This window comes from Neodiprion virginianus, chromosome 1 (assembly GCF_021901495.1).
Source record: "Neodiprion virginianus isolate iyNeoVirg1 chromosome 1, iyNeoVirg1.1, whole genome shotgun sequence".
NCBI classification, from domain to species: domain Eukaryota; kingdom Metazoa; phylum Arthropoda; class Insecta; order Hymenoptera; family Diprionidae; genus Neodiprion; species Neodiprion virginianus.
Window position 1 is genome coordinate 27,842,210 of NC_060877.1, and position 20,950 is coordinate 27,863,159.

At 44.3% G+C, this 20,950-nt stretch overlaps 1 protein-coding gene across 1 annotated transcript in view; it reads left to right on the forward strand.

Annotated features, from left to right (window-relative positions):
• LOC124310264 (uncharacterized) overlaps positions 1-20,950 on the forward strand; it is a 32,611-nt gene that overhangs the window by 4,111 nt on the left and 7,550 nt on the right. The window contains exons 2-11 of the mRNA XM_046774077.1: positions 11,458-11,609; positions 11,698-11,869; positions 11,963-12,099; positions 12,199-12,299; positions 13,504-13,738; positions 15,437-15,625; positions 16,051-16,165; positions 16,669-17,052; positions 17,928-18,060; positions 19,069-19,113. Of these exons, the coding sequence (XP_046630033.1) occupies positions 11,458-11,609; positions 11,698-11,869; positions 11,963-12,099; positions 12,199-12,299; positions 13,504-13,738; positions 15,437-15,625; positions 16,051-16,165; positions 16,669-17,052; positions 17,928-18,060; positions 19,069-19,113 (1,663 nt within the window). The remainder of the gene's footprint in view (positions 1-11,457; positions 11,610-11,697; positions 11,870-11,962; positions 12,100-12,198; positions 12,300-13,503; positions 13,739-15,436; positions 15,626-16,050; positions 16,166-16,668; positions 17,053-17,927; positions 18,061-19,068; positions 19,114-20,950) is intronic.

Sequence of the window (20,950 nt, forward strand, 5' to 3'; positions counted from 1 at the left end):
AAAATTCTCAAATGGCCCGTTTTTGTTCAGGGTGAAACCTTAGCCAGATGTGAGCTGTAATGGGCCGACAAGTATCGGAGATTAAAGAATCGTCGATGACAGAGAAAGAAAAACCGAACGAAAGTTGGTTGGGACGAACGACAGCGGAATACATCGAATTGCAAGTTGCTCAATTATCGTCCGTGTATATCAATCAGTCCCTGAAAAGAGGACTCATGTTCACAAGGAGTGCACGATATGCGAGTGAGCGAAGAATTCCGAGTCATCTTCAAAGATAACTTGTTGCTCGCTCTTCTCGTTATATTATTGTGAAATTTATGTAACGTCTACGTTGCACCGCTGCACCGTCATCGTCGTAAGCGTTTGCTCGGAGCCAAGGAAATACGAAACCGCAATCGTCGAGGCATACTTGCATGCTTGAGAAGTGTGAAATTTGCGAAATTCCGCCGACCGTCATGCTTTTGTACAGGGTCGCGTCCTACTATATAATACGACGGTTTTTACGATCATCGCGTTTCTAACAGCGGTACAGCGTGAGATTTTGGCAGAGAAAATTGACGCGCGGTATACTTGGAAGGTCGAAACTATCGGTACGATGTCATGAATTAATTCGGCCCCTGTAGAGTGGCGGTCCGCGACCCTAGGTTTGGAATTTCGACATTTAAACGGAGAGACTGTCCTTGAACTTTAATACGTATAACCCGTATACATTGCATATCTCTAGACGGAAGTAGAACCAAACCAGCAGTTACGTCATCGACGTTGAACCGCGGCTCCGATTGAAATGCAATGACGAGATAACGTCAATTATGATTTCGTGCATTTCTTTTTTCTCTCATTTCTTTCCATTTGACGTGTACAAATTACGTCTGCCCATACAACGTCCGTTCGCAGGAACGTGACTTTCGATCTAGAAAAGATAATTCGAACCGATGCAACGGCGTCGTGATTATCAGATCCGAGCGAAAATCACGTCCCTGCATATCTGCGAATACAAACGAATGCCCGTAAGGAGAGATGGAAAAAGCGAAAAAGATTTTACCACATTTCAGCACGTAACGGAGTCAAACCGGCGCGAAGACGACGAGGTGATAACGTCTACGTCGAGTCTACGGGGGCACGTCTGACGTCACCGGAGCTTACATGCGGACGTCGACGTAGATACATAATACGTTTTACAACACGGCGCCTTGAGATACGTGCGTCGTAACGTACGCGACGTAATGTCGAAAAACAAAAGGGGGGATAAAAAGCAGGGAAACGAAGGGCGTTCGTCGCGTTAAACGCGTCGTCCTAGCTCTCGAATTCGCGGTCGTACATGTTTTTGCACCTAGAAGAGGTGAGGTGCGTGGGCGTGTTGGCGAACGGTCAGAACGGAGGCCTTTACGTAGGCAGCCGCGCGATCGGAAGATTGCGTGAGCTTCGAGTGCACACGGTACGAATATACCACCACCGACTTCGACGAAGAGAACCCAGCATAACGTGCCAGTGGCGTAACCTTCTCGTCTTGGCCCGGGACCCAGGGTTGTCACCAGCTGACAAGAGCGTGCAGTGAAACAGGATATTCGATCGTCGCGACTTCTTCCTCCGACCTCCGTTAAGGATGGCTAAAAGGCACCTTAATTGGGATGACGTGAATATGAGAGACTGACCGTCGGATGGATAGATAGATGGATGGATAAGTAGATGTTTATTATGTCAAGTACATATCTACAGAAAAATGACAGGATCATCGTGGCTGCATTCCGAAGATCCATGCTACGGTACCGGTATTCCACTTACGCGAAGGAAGACTTCCTTCCATTAATCTGCACCCTCTCCGCCTCCGAGGGATAACGTAAAGCGAGGACTCCATTGGCTTGGCAGAAACACGACTCAAGTTTCGAGTCCCGCGGCTAATGGTGCCATGTACCAGGGAAAAGACAAACGACCGTGCTCGCGGACGAAGCTGCATTGCATCCCGCGAGAGGAACGGCGAATTCGAAGACGAATGGATCGGACGGATTTATAGCCGGTCATCGGAGGGAACCGTTCTTGATTGGTCGTTACTCGTCTGGTCAAGGCCTGCTCGCCGGGACCCGCTTTCGGTTACATCGGAGCAACGAGCAACGCTCTTGAAAAGTTTTACACCGATTTGTAACGGGCCGACTCGTATTGGTATCAGGCTAAATCAGTGGCCGGACGGAGATCAATTAGTTTACGTCTCATTTGCTCCGATCGTCGTTGTCGTCTGGCTGCAGTCTACGGACCGCATTCAGCGCGCCTTCACCTGCAGCCGTTCGTTGAGCCTGATTCTCAAGGTGTTTCAAGGAGGAACATTGTCCCTTTCAATCCTCGCCGACCAACGAGTACGTCCAACGTGTCTTTTTTTCCAAACGTAGCTACGGAGTGTGAAAAAAGGTTGGAACCAACGGTCCATTTCTTTCACGCCTGATATAATACAGTTCGTTCTGTAAAAAAATCAATCGGAGAATTCGTTCGTCAACCTACGCACGGCATGTGTAAATATTTAATTCCCGAGCATTTGTACCCTGGAAGTTTACGCGATATCGTTTAGACGCGGAACGAGATGACATCCGTGATTCGGGGTTAATAATATTGTTACGAGTCCTGGTAAAACGTGGAGACTTCTGTCAGCCGGATCTCCGCACCGGGGTTTTCGCCACTTTTTTCCGCCCCTGTCGCCGGGGCTGCCCCTTCCTTCGAGATCTTCGTTGAGGCCGTCCGCTGTTGCAACCCCGGCTCGCCTCGCCGCGGTGGCTGGTATTAATAGAGGCAACGAAGGCCTGGTGCCGGCCGACAAAGCTTACTCTCGCGGATATAAAAATATCGCTTTTATTTCGTCCGCCATTTTGAAATCAGTGTATATTTCCTCCGACTCGTGGGATTCGCTTGCTCGCGCGCGTCTCTCGCCTTTTCTTTCGACCGTTACCACACCGGTGTATTTCCAGCTGGTAAATGAGAAGAAAAAAAGAAAACGAAGGAACGGACTAACGATTCCCTGGTCAACTGAGAATCGCCAAATTCCCGACCGATCGTCCCCCCGATCTGCACGCGCCAAAAACGATGCGGCACGCGTGCTCCGCGCCCATCGAAATTCGCCGGATCGACTGACAGGTGTGGGAAATATGCCAACTGGCTCCGTACCCGCAAATTTTATTGCCGAGTTTGCCTTTCTATCGACACGGGGAAATCAGAGGATTAGAATCCAGGCGCCCGAGTTGTAACGCGATACCTTAAACCTTGCACTCTTTGAGATCGAACCGTGAACCTTTCGATCTGTCGGATAGACGGAAGCCTTTCGACAAAAAAAAAAAAAAAAAAAATCAAACGCTCGTCTCACGCAATGTCTGTAACATGCGAAAGAAGAAAATGATACGGCAGCTCAAGTTGTTGGGAAGATTCTTTGTTCCTGCACCGATTAATTATTCATAATTAAACGACGGTGTACCTGGTGGATATTAAAACTTCTGGTAACACCTCGTGAATTCCGATCACGCTCGACTCACATTGAACTCGCGTTTCCCATGTACCTCGATCTCAGCGCCGTTGATGAAGACAATAACTGCCGGCATAATATTCCGATTGTGAGAAGCATTGTAGGCTCTTTTTGTCCGTCGACCTTATAACGAAGCGGAATTCTCTTACAGGTCTGTATAATGGTATAGCCGTCGTAAAGAAAAACGTGCGAATATATTTTTTTCCGAGACAAAGGATAGTATCTCGCAATGTTGATTCAACGTCAGGGTGCGTTATCAGAGGTTTCGCGTCGCACGTAGGTTAACGCTATGTATTATACATATACATATGCATATACATTATACACATATACGTGACCACATCTGCCGAGAAGAAATTCCGCAGTGAGATTGTCAGCCAGGTATAGACCACGAGTAGATATCTATAAAGATCAGATACAACTATCGAAACTTCCTAGGAATTCCGCCTCAGGGATCGAGGATTTAGTTAGTTATCAAAGCAAAACATTGACCCGAGGTATTTCGCACCTTGGCTTACAAGTACAAAGAACGCGGCAGAACGGGCGTCTTCGTACAATTAGGTATTTGGTAGGAAAGAAAGGAAAAGAAAAGAAAAGACATCGCTAGCGAAACAAAGAATATGTATATCGCGCGATGTGGGCGAGTAACACCGGCGCTCGAGAGGTTGGGACAGGGGGCTGTTCGCATTTTTTGCAAAATTTCTTATCTCCCAACGCGCCGTCCTGTCTAACAGCTAAACCACATTCCTACGCGTCACATCCGCCCCCCGAAACCCGCAGTCATCCTTTGTCACTGTTGTTATTATTATTCCTGTTGATGTTATCATTATTATTCGTCAGGATAAAACGTACGCAGCGAGATAGTCGACGCTCATCGGGCGGAAGATGAGGTCACCGATCACCAGAGACTACCTCTCGACGCTCGACGTCGGCGCCACCGGCATGCTTCACTGTGTCAACTTAGAGCTCCTACACTGCATGAATCACTGTTTTAAGTAGAAAAATGAAAAAGTTTAACAAACTGCACCGTTCCGCGCAACTAAACGTTGGTGAATGATTTTTTCAAATTTCTATGACTAAGGCGCGAGTTTCGCAGGTTTTTAGTTGGAGCAAAAGACGCTCTCGGCAATGTGATTCAGCAAAAACGCAAACTTGAAATTGAAAGAACTAGTAAATCTATACAGTATTATAGTATTATAATACTAACAGTGTTACACGCGGAAGGATGGAATTTGCTAAACTGCGTTGGAATTCGTCGCGGTAACAACAACGAGGAATACATAATTACCCGTTTCTTTCTTCTTTTTTATGCGAATACGCCTTTCGTTCTCTGATCTAAGAGTATCGTTTAGAACCAGACGTCTTCGCTCACCGCATACTTCAGGTCAAGCTGCAAATCCCCGCACTCTCGTGAATGAACACATAAACGATCAACCGTGCAGATAAATCGTAACCACAACGAGAGACATTTGTCGATGGAATGTTGTTCATTGAAGTGCAATAATAAGATGAGATCACCGATCACCTTGACCTCGGAGGCTACGACCTGTGCCAGGCAACATCCGACAGGCCCAAGTCCGCGGCTGTGAGATCGAGCGTCAATGATTCAGGCGAGGAACCGGTAGAGAGGAACCGATACGCGAACGATCGATCGTTCCCAGTGATCCGTTTGCACAGTACGCGTAGGAATACGGTCCGCAAAGAGAGCTGGTATTTTTTTTCGAACATACGAAGCGAAGGTAGACAAGCAGACAGGCAAATCAGGGCTATAAATGTCTATACAATTATATACCTACGGAAAGGTACAGGAAACACCTACACGAGTAAATAAATCTTATCTCCGGGCATTTGGCTCCTCGACCTGCGCGAGGCGATGACCTGAAAAACAACGAGCAGGAAAGAAATAATTCTGAACAACGGACGGAGACGATCGTTCGACGCAATTAGGTAGACATGTTTGTACCTAGGTGTACAGCGGAAGGTGGATGATCACGCGGACGAACAGTGAGAGTCCCCGTCTTTATCACGGTGGAATCAAATGAAAATATAATATATATGGTAATAGACCGCGCTACCCATGTGCGTAGACCTGGAATTTATCGTCGGACCTTTGTACCTGAGCGTTAGTCACACGCTGGGCTTTACACGTGGATAGTCGCATCTTTCTCCTCGGTTCTTATCGCAGTGTTAATATTAGAGAAATATTTCGACCAGAGAAAATCGTCGGAGGCTTCCTGGAAGCTCAATGACGAATGATCGGTGATAATTTGTCGAGCTTCTGATTCATCTACACCGTTACGGAATCAAGCGTCACTGCAGCCGTATTCGAATACATGCAATTGTATCTACGGACTTTGCGACAAATAAAATCGTCATACCAGTTGTTACAACTGCGTTGAATAAACGCTGACTCGAGATAAAGGCTCCGGTGAATTGTACATATATGTATACGCGGCTAAATAAATAAACAGCGACGTGCGGGCTACGAGCTAAAACCGTTGAATACCGAGCGAAAGTGTTTATCACGCACAAATTCACCGTGAATAATATTCCTGTTAAATTTGTTCGTTGGGTATATCATATAGACTGACAGCCGGTTACAGGCACGCACACGATGCCAGCCTGCGAACTAATATCAATGCCTGTAGGATACGAGGAATATGTACATACCTATACCTAAATGGATGTACACAAGAACGCAGCATGACGTCAGGTAAATTCACCGGACGGCGTCACTGAATCGTCGCGTTCGTCAAGATACGACTCCCTCTTATCTGTAAATTATAGGTATGTACACGTTGCCGTGTGCTCGCCGTTGCATATTACATGTTACATTGTTACTTGGCATCGTTGTAGTTGTACGTCCATGTAGGCGTGTATGTGATGCGGTGGAAGATTGCAATATTTTTAGAATTTCGAAAACACGAATAACATGTATCCAGGGAAACAGTGTCGGCAGACGTTTTTCTCACGCTCACGGCAAGCGGAATTCGCAGCTCAAGCGGCGCAGAACATGCAGTGTGCATGTTTAATTTTCGCATCTGACGTACAAGTGCAGATAGTTCATTCAAACAACTCTCCCCGTTCTCGGAATATGTGTAAAATAAGAAAATTGTATCGAAGACTTAATTTATATCCGTAATGGGGACCATCTGCTTGTATCACTTCAAAGAGATACCAATAACAGCCACTCGCAGAAAGATGTGAAAAGTATGTCGAAGCTAAATTCGTAAAGCTGTACGTTCGTAGCAGTATAATGTATAAATAATGCTTGATTGGTAGGCTTCGATTTACGCGATTCGGTTTTCTGACATTGGTATAAACATTTCAGCATGACGGAAATAAAAAGAATCGAGACGATGGTTGTCGCTGACGTCACGAAGTACTCGGTACCAAATGAGCGCTGAGTTGCATTAATTGACAATAACCTATCTACCTTTACCGAGCAACTTTCAACTGTATAAATTACAAAAATATTCAGCGAATACAGTTGACTGCTTTCTAGCAGATTCCTTCTCTCTTCCTGCGCGTAAAAAATTCACTCTCTCGTTCTCACTTACCCGGCTCACTTTTACGCTCGCATATAATAGGCCGTGTAGTATAAGTCGACGTAACAGTCAAGTCATTTTCTGCGGAACATCGTTGTTCTCAGAAGCGATGATCATGACTATTTACAATCATACGCTCAGCTATTAAGCTTCGGGAAGTTGTGGTTAACGAATTTTGACAAGGTGTTTCTGGAGATGGATGACGCGTTAATCGCCGTGATCTCACGGTCATGGTCGAAGGCGTGGACTTGTATGGCTCGACGCGATTACAGCGTCCACGTTAATCTGATAATGATCCAAACGAGTGCGTGAAATTGATTAGCGTTCGATGTCTCGGACCGTTATTTTTCCTCAACGAGCTTTCCAAATAATCTGCATCTCTAACGAAGGTTTTCCCCTTACGTGTAACATTCCGGAGGTCTAATTCTTAGTATAATTTTATGCGGATTCGGTAGTTGGGTTTTCGTGAGAATAAATTAAATCGTTCGACGCGGTGATAAAAACGGGTCTTTCGACAGAATGAGTCTCGGGGAAATCGAGTACGATAATGCACGACTTGAATGTTTTACCATTGGGTGCAGTTAAAGATCTCGACGCAATTTTCAGGTCGACTGATCGGCCTTCCGACGGTTAGATCGACTCAACATATTCATTAATTTAATCACATGAGCTTAGAAGCTTACAGCTAGAGTCTGACCCCAGACAATATTCAGCGATGCGACGCGCAAAACACTCTCCTCGCGATATCATGTTACCGGCTCATTACGCTCGGTCGACGAATTTGAATGTAAGGTTGACTCGGCATGAAGAGGCGGGAGAATATTCTTCGGAGATCATTGACTCGGCTAAGCCGAAAGAATCTCGCTTCAAATTCAAGGGTTACGTCACTCTCGCTTTCTCTGTTCACATATCGGAATAACGAAACACACCGAGTCACAGCCGAAGGAACAACTTACTCGATATTCCCGCATCTGAAGTTGAAGAAGCATCGCCCTCGCGTACGAACGTAGGTGTAAGAAATTCCCAACGAAACAGTCGGAAGACATCGGCCCTGCAGCTATTGCCCTGGCTCGTTTTCCATCGTTAATAGCGAAGCCAACTCGGTACCAAACCTATCCACGGCTAGGGCCCACCCTGCAGTTCGTCGTCAGGGACAGTATTTCACGCGTGGGTTGATCCCCGGCACGAGAAGGAGACTTGTAGCGGGACCGAACGACCCACTGCATCAGCGTGTTACGGCACGGTCTTTGGGTTTTAGAACCTGTGCCTGATCGTCATAGCTGGGGAATGCATTCCGCCTGCCATGGGCGAGAGATGGAAGAAGCGCGGCGAGGGGTTCCATCTCTGATAACCCGCTCATCGGAATGCGCACCAGCCTAATGCCTCGTCTCGACTCCTTCGAGTGCATATAATAAGAAGCTATTTTTAGACCGGTCCATGGCTATTTTTAGAACGTTTCTCGGTTCCAAGTTCAACCCTGACTCAGCCCCGTCACGTGCAACGCAATAGTTACACTCACCGCTTATGTAAAGACGATCTTGCAACTCAGGGCTTTCCGGGATTCTACACATATATATGTCTGATAGATTGCCAAATGCATGGCCGAATGGTGCTCCTTCGATACATGCAGCATGCATTTGCGAGGTGCAATATTCCTACCGAAGGAAAATTGCGGGATACAGAGGCGATTTTTTTGCCATCCGAGTAGAAACTTGCACGAATGTGATAAAAGCCTGCACTCTGTATCTTATCGATTTCTTTTTCAATTATTTTCTTAACGTGTTTGGGAGGTTAAAAGTATCCAAACGATTTCTCGGTAGGAACTAAGAGGATCGTTGTCACACGCGTTGACGCTGAAACGCTAATCAGTAGGAGATTGTATAACGGTGATCTAGACTTACGGCAGTGGTGTTGCTGTTACAGTTTTAAGTACCAGGCCCGAGTTCGAATAGTAAACACGTAGAAATATCCCTGCGATAGCAATCCTCATGCTCGCGTCCAATTCAGTAAAAAAAATACTCTTCAGGTTATCTGCCGACGAGTATTATTATACCTTCACGACATAACGGCGAAAGTATAATATATGAACACTTCAGGAAGCAAACAGTTTCACAGACTATTTGACGGGCGTTCCGCCCAGGGATAAGCCTTGGGCTTGTGTTGTCGAAAATATTCCGTAAACATGGCAGACGCCAGAGGAGCAACCAAGGTATTTTACAATCAACATCTTACAGTCGGAGCTAAGAGTGTCGAATGCAGCACCTATGGTAAAATAAAAGCAGGAACTTCCGCGAGAGTATCAAAGCTCCATCGAATTGGTTTGTCCTCATTTTATACTCAAGAGTGATCCGGTATCACACGAGTGGTTTCGGAAGTGCAGACAGAAATAAAGCCTTCCCTGGGAAATACGTAGCCCCCTTGGGCTATCGGAGAAGCTGTGGTGCTGACGTCTCGGCCAGCATGCGTTTAACGAATTGAAAATAGGCGCCAGAACGAATCGGTCTCGACTCGCGACTCACAGTGTCGCGTTACGCACGCTAACACTGACGTAACTCTGCGCAAAGCTATTTGCGGCCCTTGGCGTAAACTCATCCTCCATCCCAATTTCACGAGGCCGATTACACACAAGCCAAGACACAAGAGGAATCGATGGATTAACGCGAGTTTAACAGGCGCACATCCCGTTCGTTCTATAAATTTATACAGATATTTCCTCGCGCCGAGTTGCAGCGTAAGAGGTCGTCCAATTCGGACCAAACGATGACACCTTGATAGATACGACGCGAACAAAATTAGCTGGAGAATATTGAGATTCGCATCCCGTAATGAGGTCGTTCAAAACTCTGAAAATATACCAGGGGATCAGGTACTGCAAATTTTGACACAGCTGTCGCGCATGACGACTCCGACTACCATCATCTCTTACCCAAACACATTATCTAGCATTGGAAGTTTCTACGTTCCACGATAAATGACTTCTCTTGTTTTCATACTATGAAGACGATGGACGAGAATTCCATTCCGTATTTACGAATCATTTAGTTAGACAATATGCTTCGTGTGCAAACAATGTCCCGGAGTTACTTGGTTGCTCGCAGCCTTTTGATCATCGTGCACTGTTTTTGCGACGTAATTTGGGCAAGTATATATTTGTAGAAACACTAATATACCACAGTGGGTGAATCAGACGAGGATGAGTAGCGGAAGGAAAAGATCGCGTTTTGGAATTCAGTTAGCGCTGACTGTACAAAGGTCAGTATGCGATAATAAACCGTCTATTTTTATCTCATACCGGTGAAACGCGAACCGGTTAAAGCTGCGTCTGTCTTAATCTGCTAGGAAGGCAGGTGGACAATTTTCGTTTCACGTATACTTCGATCTTGAGCAACCTGCACCCCAATTATAAACTTTCGAATTATTATAGCCGTGAATATAAATTTTAACTTTCGTTGAACACTTGGCGCCGCATCGACAGGGTTTCTTTTTCAAGAAAGTATCGAACGAATGATGATCATGATCAGAAGAAAAGAAGAATCCACCGAACGAGAAGAAGTTCATTCCGCGTCGATCACAGTGTTTGAGTAATAATCGATCGAATACACCTCGATTCAAGTAATCAAAACTGTTAACGTCAGTCGAACGATCATCGCGGATGCTGGGGGGCATGGCTCATCAAATACGGCAGCTTTCAAAGTAGTTGCTAGCGGCAGGGTGACCCAGTTTCTGATTCACTCAAAAGCATCATTGCGCGATTCGACTGCAGGCAGCCGTAAAAATAACAGCGGGATAAATTCCAATATATTTGGCAGCAGTAGTCATTTATTAGAAGGCCTCAGCCGTTAATTATTTCTGATACTGGCCCAGGAAATGGGGCCAATGCCTTAGCTGCGATAACTTGATGCACCAGGCTTCGAACTGCGTCTTAAATCTCATGAATGAAGGTCCAGTATTCGCAAGGCCCTCCTTTCTCGCTCGTTCTCTCTCTCTCTCTCTCTCTCTCAAGCTTGCTTTCTCTCACTCTCGCCTCTGTGATCATCTCCCATTGCAACAATTTCTCTCTTCCTTTTTCCCCCGAGGAAGCAGCAGCGTCTGGAACCCGGAGTCTGGATCGGTTAATTGATACCCTGTGCGGCGCTCGACGTGCCATGTTCCATAAAAATAGATCCTTGAGACCGCATAAACGATGCCTGGAAGACACTTATTCTCCTTTTTCATCACCGTTGTAATGACGATCATTATCGTTATCGAGGCTATCATCGGTGGGGTCATTCGCGTTCTCTTCCGGCATTAACAAGCCACGTATGAAAACAGAGCAATCGCTTACGGGTTCCCTGCATCAAAGTGTGCCGCCATTAATTCGACTGGAAGAAATGCAGTGTTCGATATCATGTGTTTGCTCTGTCTGCGCAGGTGAACGGGGGTTCTCCCGCTGAGGCAGCTGGTCTCCGGGCTGGCGACTCGGTGATCAAGGTGAACAACACGGATACGTTCAACCTGAGGCACAAGGACGCTCAGGATGTCATTGTGAGGGCGGGAAACAACTTCGAAATAACCATCCAGAGGTGATTTTTTTTTCACACAAAGAAATCGAGGAGCGGCTTACGCGATGCAGGCGGAGGAAGTATCCTGAACCCGATCTTCTTATTTCAGAGGCGGCAGCACATGGAAACCCAGCGTGACACCCGTGTCAGCGACCCTTCCAACCCCTAAGCCAGCCAGCCCTGCGGCCAGTATTTCACCCGTAACAAAGACATCTCTGGCAGCGAAGAAGCAGGATGGACCACTGATCGGAAGCGGGCACAACTTCAGCCCAAAGCCATTCGTGAGTGAAAATAATCGCCATTTTATTGCGGTTCCTGAACACTTTTCGACACAATTGACATAACGCTCACACGTCAGTTTTATTCGCTGACAGTTGAACGGCAACGGGGAAGCTCCTATCAAGTCTATTGTTAACAAGCAGTACAACAGCCCGGTGGGTATCTACAGCGAAGAAACTATAGCAGAAACCTTGTCTGCTCAGGCAGAAGTTCTCGCCGGTGGAGTACTGGGGTATGTTGTAATCAAAGATAACCAATCCTGCTACCTGAGCTCATTTCGGAAACGAAATTCGGTGTATACTTTGTCAATTTAAACCTACCGCGCTTTCAGGGTCAACTTCAAGAAGAATGAGAAGAACTACAATGCCGAGAACAGCGAAGTCTTCAAAATGGTCCAGGAGGCGGACAAGGAGCCAAGGTCGCCCGAACCCGGTTAGTATACAAGGAAATCGACAGCTTGGAACTACTGTAATTTCAACGATTAGAGCTTTTCCACAGATTCTGTCAATTAGAATTCAAGAGTTGTAACCATTTTCAGCCTAACAGTAAACACCGAAATCGTTTGATAACCATTTATTGTAACTAGAGGGGTGAGACTTGTGGAGGTGACGTAGTCTCGCTGACGTTCCTTGCATTTACCTTTCTGGGGATTGAAATTTGCACAGAGATTCCCTTTACACGTCTGACAGCCTCTTCAGGGTTACGCGTGACGCACTATTCGGGCTATCACAAGAAGCACTATACTATACATAAATCTTCAATCAATTTCTCAATGTCGTTTCATACACCATCGGTCAATCTTCATTGCTCCCATTACATAGAGCAATATCTCGAGACTAGCACGTGGTCATCACACCGACAATGTGCAGGAAGTTGTATTCCGAGTAAAAAGGCAGGAGATTGAAGCTAGTAACATTATCGTGCCGAAACATTGGGAAAGAAATCACCATTTTCTTATTTTTACAACGATTTTGAAGGAACGAAGATTTGTTTTGTTTTATTACGGTCTACCGGATTTCAAACAATACCAAAATCACGAAGTAACGGTTTTTCCTTAGCATGATTCGTTACGATAACGTTGCTAACTTCATGGTAAAAAGGTAGGTATCACACTTTCGCAACGAGACTAAGTCACCTTCCTCCCCCCTTTGGCGTCACTGGAATAAAAAATAAAAATAAAAAAAAAACAGCAAACAATTCACAAATCAGCGAACGCCCACGATAACGAATTTGCAAAAATAGCGGAACCCACGAATCAAAGCGGTACTGTTACCCCGACGAATGCCGGCATCACCGGTCTTACCGGTCTCAGGCACGTCTCGGCACCGGAGACCAAGCCGCAGCCAACGACACCACAAACCAGCCTGCCACCCGGACAGAACATCTGCGCGGATTGCGAGAGGCTCATCGTGTAAGTTCACCCTCGACGAACAATACCCATTGACACTTTTTTCACTTTCAGAAAATTGATCGCGCGAGGTATCTAATGCGGTGCTGGTGTAATGCCTGGGGCTTCGGTCATCATTAGACTCTCTCGCTCCCTCCGTCATGATAGCGTATTCTGCGTATTCCCCCATCCCCCACCCCTTCATTGATCAATGAGTAACCTCCTTCGGGTATTGCATTAATGTCCTAGTTTCATCCCGGACGGAATTTTATTCTTCGGTCAGTCATGCCGTGGGGGGTCGCGCCACCTCACCAAGGTCGCCGACACCCCTGGGCCGGGCTATGGGTCTCGGTCAAGGGCAGCAAAATTTGAATTTCCATCAATGCTCCGTGCCCGGACAATCCGAACGTAATCACCTCCACCGAGAAGAGACGAAACCCTCATCAGAAACTCCCGTTTGCCGCAACTGCGATAAATCAATTGTGTAACTATATGCATTAATACCAACGGTTGGTTTTTCTTCGTGCACGGGCATGGACGACTGACTGTACTCTATCTATCGTATCTTTCTGCCTGCCTATGTCTGTCCTATTACCGCTCTCGTATCAGAACGCTGTTTATACTTCAAAAAGAGCGCAGGCTGCGATCGACCTACATCACTTGCCTATAGTTTTCACACTACACACTGCAGACGCTACGCGGGTTTAGGTTACCTGTAAATGCAAAGTGCGCACTATTCCAATAAGGTGAGTGTACCAGTTGTTGACACGTTTATAAATTCACGGCACAAATTTTGAATTTCTCGATGAATAAAACCAATCGCTAGAGGGTTAGACAATACGAATTTATTTTTCGATAATGTTAGAACTAAGGATCAAACAGATACAACCAAAGAAGCTCAACAATTGGGACAGGGTCAATAACTGGTACACTTACCTTACTCGTTTAACCAGCCTTTTACGATCGCATTCCTTTCTACAGCACGCCACGATCATCCAGTTGTCACTCTTATTATCACTTTCGCCAAAATTTTCAAGCTGAAAATTCTCGTAGCGCTTGTCAGCGAATCTCGGTTTCAACTTCACCGAGTCATTGCGCACAGCCCTGCCTAGCGTCTTTCGGCTTCTCGTACAACTTTCCTCTCACCTCATCAAATCTCGTTTCATAGAATATGAACCTTCGTAGTTGCACGTAACGCACCTCTATTTACAAACGTGTCCCTCATCTTCATAATACCTGTAATCGCTGACAATCAGCATCGTCAAGTAGTGACCAGTTTACCTATACTCGTTGTTGCAATGAAAAGTCGCTATATAGCTTTTCATCTGTCCCGCTAGCTATCGTGCGCTCGTCACGCGTATGATGTTTTTTACATACCTAAGCCATCTCGCACAATCAGCACTGGTCAAATATTCACGCTTACCACACGTATCTTTCTATCTCACTATCCGTATTCGTAGAATTTGGCGCTTGTATCGGTAGATCATGTGGCACGTAATTTTGCTTTTTGATGTGTACATTGTACAGCGAAATATTCGCTATCGTGCATACACGGTATTTTCGGCATACATGAAGTTACCATTCGAAGCTTTACAGGTTGTCCCTCCAGAATTGTTTTTTGCAAATTAACATATTTACTTCGGGATTCTGCATTGTATCCATCTTTCAAGCCTGGCAGCAATTTTACAATTTATCAAACGTTGAACACCAGATATACCTCAGATAAATCCGTGATGGGTGTTCAAAAGCTCATTCTCACGCCGTATTCCATTTATCTTACGTCCACGATACGATTTTTTCGTACTAATTACAATTCCGGAGAAAAGAATCCGCAACACTTTGCACGGTTTCGCGAATTCAGCTACATAGAGAGAAACGTACGATTTATCCAGATCTTGGATGACGCCAGCGAGATGATTTCGAACATGAATCATCCACTGTTCGTCCTTTATTTCATCTGGAAAACGTAGATGAATTTTTGATTCTCTTGAAATAACTGTAGTATTATGTAAAATTTTGTCCAAGTAGATTACGCAAACGGCATCGAAAGACCAGCTATTCAAATGATAGAGAATATGCATACATCGTCTAGCTGCTATCGAAACTAATACGCTTCGATTTTGAATCCTACATACGAATGCGACGAGGCGACTCTATTTGACACAATTTTTTCCGCAAACAGGGGCGTCTTCGTAAGAATAAAGGACAAGAACTTGCACGTGGAATGCTTCAAATGTTCTACCTGCGGTACGTCCCTGAAAAATGTCGGCTACTACAACATCAACAACAAGCTCTACTGCGATATCCACGCAAAGCTGGTAGCCAGGCAAAATCCACCAGCTTCAGGCCTCGTCCCAGTCACAGTTGCACCGTGAGTACCTACATCCATGGGATACCATAGCCCGAAATAGCCGAAGGGTGACGCACGAACTACGAGTAAGAAAAATTCCTAGGGCATAAATTCTTCTAGGAATATACACTGCCGGAATACACGTGGCAATTACCTTGAAACGTTTCATCGATTACCACTGGCGTCCTAACGGATCCCATATACCTTACACTTAGCGTTAGTTTCGTGCAATTAAAGATATGATAACACCATGCAACGAACGAAATTTATACCACCGATTAATTTCTATTATCGGCAATGAGTCGATTGTGGAATAATCGGACTACTATAGCGGCAGTAATTTAAAAATACGGCGGATTAAGCGGTGCGTGCTGATCGTTGAAAGGATAACCTCGATATAATACACGCGGGGCAGCGAGTAAAATATTTTTCTGCAATTTTTTCAGCGGCAAGGCACCCGCTGGCACCATTTCCGCAGCACTGGCTAACGTTGGTGCTGGTATCCCTCCCTTGGCACCTCTGTCACCATCTTTGAACAATCACTCGTCGCCCCAGCCTTTCGTAAGTCGAGCAATATAAAACTTATATAAAATTGATAAAAAAAATTAATCCATCGTTAGATTAGTCCGATGATACAAGTCGACGCTGCATAACTGTATTTAGCGCAGCATGTATGGGTAGTAAATTTTTGAGGATTTGTTATCAATGTATGCAATAAGCATGATCGTTGTTAAGCAGCTTTTAACATGTACAGTATTGTTGATCGTATCTCGATTTTTTTGTGTGACAGCTAAAGTTTTCTAATCAGAGTAGAATCGACCTTGCATCGTCCGCTTGGCGCTGTTATTCACAAAGCTTTTGAATGAATCGAATAACATATTCTGTATAATCACGTGTTATATATTTCATTGAATTAATTGAACGCAGATTATGATATAATATACATATATCCGAATTAACCGCAAGGATAGCTAAAATTTTAACGAATCGAGGGTCTATAACGATCGTTGGAAGCTATTAACAAAGTTTTTCGCGTGAATTTTTGCTACTAAACCATTTTCCAGACCTGCAATCGACCGATCAACGTAGCCAGCATACAAGACGGCGTTCAACGTCTTCGCATGGAAAACGGTACTTCCGGATTATCCTCGTCTGCGCCGGTTCCACGATCGCCCGAAAATCAAGCGAAACTAAACGTGACTCGCAATGGTGCGGGCGAGAATTCAAAGACCTTTACCAGTACGCTCATCATCCAGACGGGGAACGAGGTTGGCAGTACCAACAACGGCGACAAGCTTTTGTACAATAACACTGTTAACACAGATATTTACCTCGAACCAAAACGTGATAATCAAAATTTGTGCGAGTTTGAACTAACCAATACCATCGAGGAACCGATCACTGACCTCCTCGCGATTGCAGCCCAACCTTTCCCAGTTCGAAAACAGGTGATTTACTTTTACTTGAACTTATTATTAAGGGGAGAGCTTTTCTTTTAAGAAGCTGAGCGTATTCGCCGGAAACGATTAATTACTGTTTTCCGACAATACCTGAGAGTCTGAAAATCGGTTGCTCGCAATTTCCGGCCCGCGTGAACGTCGCGTAATTGTTGAATTTATTTTTATCATTCGGCAGCTATTAAGGAACAAAGTCGATGAGTAATATTAAACCGACGTGGTGAAAAAGTTTATTTTTTCACCGTCCTTGTCAAATAACGTACCTACGCAATATACCAACGCGGAAAGCTTACGTGTCCTCGCCATAATTAACACTTCGCATTGAAGACGCATTGCGGGATGATGACAGAACGTTACACTATTAACGAATTGGTTCATCCGAATCGAACTTATTTATAAAGCACGATCTAATTGATTTCGCAACGCGTCTGTCACGTGGGCATGGCTCTTGTATTGTGACGTGTGTGTTTGTGGGTGAATTGCAGTCATCCCAAATTGGCGCTCGTCCCTGTGAGTCCACCAGATCTGCACCCTGCAGTCCAGGTAACTCCCTCGAACGATTAATATCTATCCGAACCAGTGTGATTCCGCGATAATAAACTAGTGCATCGTCGTTCAAGCAACGGAGCGTCGCACAACTCGAAACGAATTAGTTTTATCGTTAGTTGAGTGGGGTGTCTTTCGTATTGGGTATCAAAAAAGGATATCGCGCATCGCTGCGGTTTCAAAGTATAATTATATTCCGACTGCATTGTTCTCCTTAATCTTTGATGAAACGGCATCGCGACGGTGTCTAGTTACTAAGATTCCGTTGGGGCGATACTTTGGCCAGGGTGAATCACTCGGAACCCGTTTCATGTTTTCAGGCATCGTCGACGAACAGCATTGGTGGTCCGAAGCCTTTCGGAGGCGTTCAAACCGCGCCCAGTCTGGTGTCCGCACCATCCTTGAACTCCAGCAGCAACACTCTGCCCCGTCCGCAGAGCCAAAACGTCACTGGTAAGTCCATCCTCAATCGAGTATGACATAATAGTGCAACTTAGAAAGTAAAGAGAACAATCCTTTAGATTATACAACGTCAGTCTACTCCGCCAGTTGTGAATACAACCGACAGTACAGGCATAATAATATGCGATAGAAGACGAAACGAAGCGTTGGAACAAGATTTGATGTACATGTGGTTTAAAAAATATGTGTGTACTCTCTGACCCCGCAATTTTGTTATCAAATACGATACCTTTAATGTATCAACAGATGGCGAGGTTGACAGTAAATTTTTATCGCAACATTCTATTGTATTTAAGTGAAATTTATGATACGCACAGGAAGATCTCGTAGATCCGACTACATACGTATAATTTTTTTCACTCACTTGATATGAACGTTATTTAGACGTACGCGAAACTAATTTGCTTGAAAATAAAACCTCCTGGCAAAAATAACCGATGAGCTAAACTGACACAGCGGTACAGATTGAGAAATGAACAGCTTACGTACATACATTTCGCACATACACGCATACACACACACACACGTACATACACAATCCAATTCGTGCCCCGCTTCCATCGTCGCAAACGCACTTGACCGACATGTAACAGTTGGCGTTTACCGGTTTCAGTTTATTACTTTCCTATCAAACCTTACTCCTGGTTTATGGACATTTTTACGACCAGTACGGACGCGCATTGAAGCATAAAAAGTAATCCCGAATTACTCTACAGTTACGTTTAGCACTTAAAGATGGAAATTGGGCCGAATACTGAGATATCGAAGCAATCCGCATTCGTTCTGTTTGTGAACTAAATTACGCCCTTCATTCAATTGCAATCTCGATCTTGCGGCGAGGGTGGTCAATTGTCCTACTCTCTCAAAGTATTCAATGAGAAATTCGATGAGACTTCCTCAGAAAGCGTCGAACCTCGGATCTTTGACATGTCAGTAAGCCTAAAGCCTAGAATACACAACACTACACGATCGTTTAACACGTTTCATTGTTGTAAATAGGTCGATACTCCACACTGCCAAAGCCCAAAAGTTCCCTCTTCAGAGGTATGAGGACGTAACCCGTAGTCCACAATGACGATTTTTAAGCTTTAGCTTATTACATAAAATGCTTGCGTGAAATAATTCATGATAACTCGCTACATCGCCCATATCGTCTTCATTTTCAATAAAACGAAAAAATCGCTTCGTCGTCATATACGCCGTCATTCCATCTTCCAATTGTCGCAAAAGTCATCGTATCGCATACATCAATTACCTTCATATACCTACTCAACTGTTGAGAGCTGTTCGCTGCTGTCGAGATTTTTAAATAACTGTACGCATATATGTATATAATGCCATAAGAAACAGAGTGATTTACATCGCACCGCAAGTCGAGCGTCAAGTTTTCAGCTTATTGTTAGTGCGAAATTTTACAAGACGGAAATTGAAACTATTCAATCGTTACATGGCCATAGACAAAATTGAAAAAAACTTTTCCGCCACTCGGCTATTGTCTTGTTTTTCAATCAATCAATACGCTCATTATGCCTGCCCGCGTCAAACTGACATTAAAGCTACGTTACGTCGGTTGAGTCCTATACTTGAACACAATATACGATTCACAACGCTATACAATGGATCTTGGTGTCAGGTCGTCTTCTAAATGAAAATAGATCATTGGTTCCATTATGTTCCATTATTACTTGGCGATACGGTGCCTTGATTGGTTTGACCCTGAGTCATCAAACGGAAATTGAAACAAATAGGCGTGCGGTAGAGTCATTGCAATCGGAAAGACACATGGACTATACATGCATACATGGGTATTCCTATATACGCACGCATGAATCAGCACTAATTGTATTTCTGTGATACGTTTTCACGATAATTTTTTTACAGCACACAAAGATTATCTGCATATAAATTGCGTTACAGGTAAACAGACATTACGGCATATTTTACATAATTCTTCTTTTCTTATCTTTTTTCAGCTACTCCAACTTTCAACCAAAAACCTCGCCCCTTCTCTCTTTCTTTCGAATGAGTGAAGCAGCTCTCAACATATACCCATATGCTATATAAATATATATATATATATATATATGATAAATTTATTTATATTATACATATATATATATATATATTGTATACATGTATATATCATAACTTCAAACGAACGAATTCTATGTTGACATATCGATTCGTCTTATATCGTTTAAAATCAATCATCGCTGCTGATCAATAATTCATCATGCTGTGACAATGAGATGTGAATTTCTTTTTCAACAAATAAAAATTAAATTAAAGGAATGATACGAGATTTCCGATTTATTGTTAATTGACATCAAAAGTCTTTGTATCATATACAAAGCTTATTAACGTGTACAGTAACGATTTGATTTTAATTCCGTGGTCCCTTACTCATTGCAGATTGTTTAGAAAGCCTGATTTCGGGTTCTCGTGTCGTGTTCGCTTATGCTACTTGACCCTCGACCGCCGTTTTATTGCAGCATTAAATTAACATGTAGCTTACACGCGGTCGCAAACATACACGTATACCCATCCAAACATGGTCATAAAACCTGCAGTGTTCGTTTATCTCGTGATTTGTTTATTTCACAATACCTGCTACCCTCCATTTTTGCACTAGCTATCACACATTTCAACCAATCATTTCATATTTTTCAATTCCAGAAATTTTTTTATATTTTTCCTCCGCAGTTTTGCAACTAGCGCAGAGTGGAGTGCCTCCGAGAAGTTTAATATAGGTCATAGACTTTAATTAGATATTTAAGAATTATTTTTTATCACATGATTTCAGTATTATTACGACTTGTTCAAGGGCTTTTTGCTGTTTAGCAGCCAGAGACATATCCATGATTGCTCAATTCCAAATCTC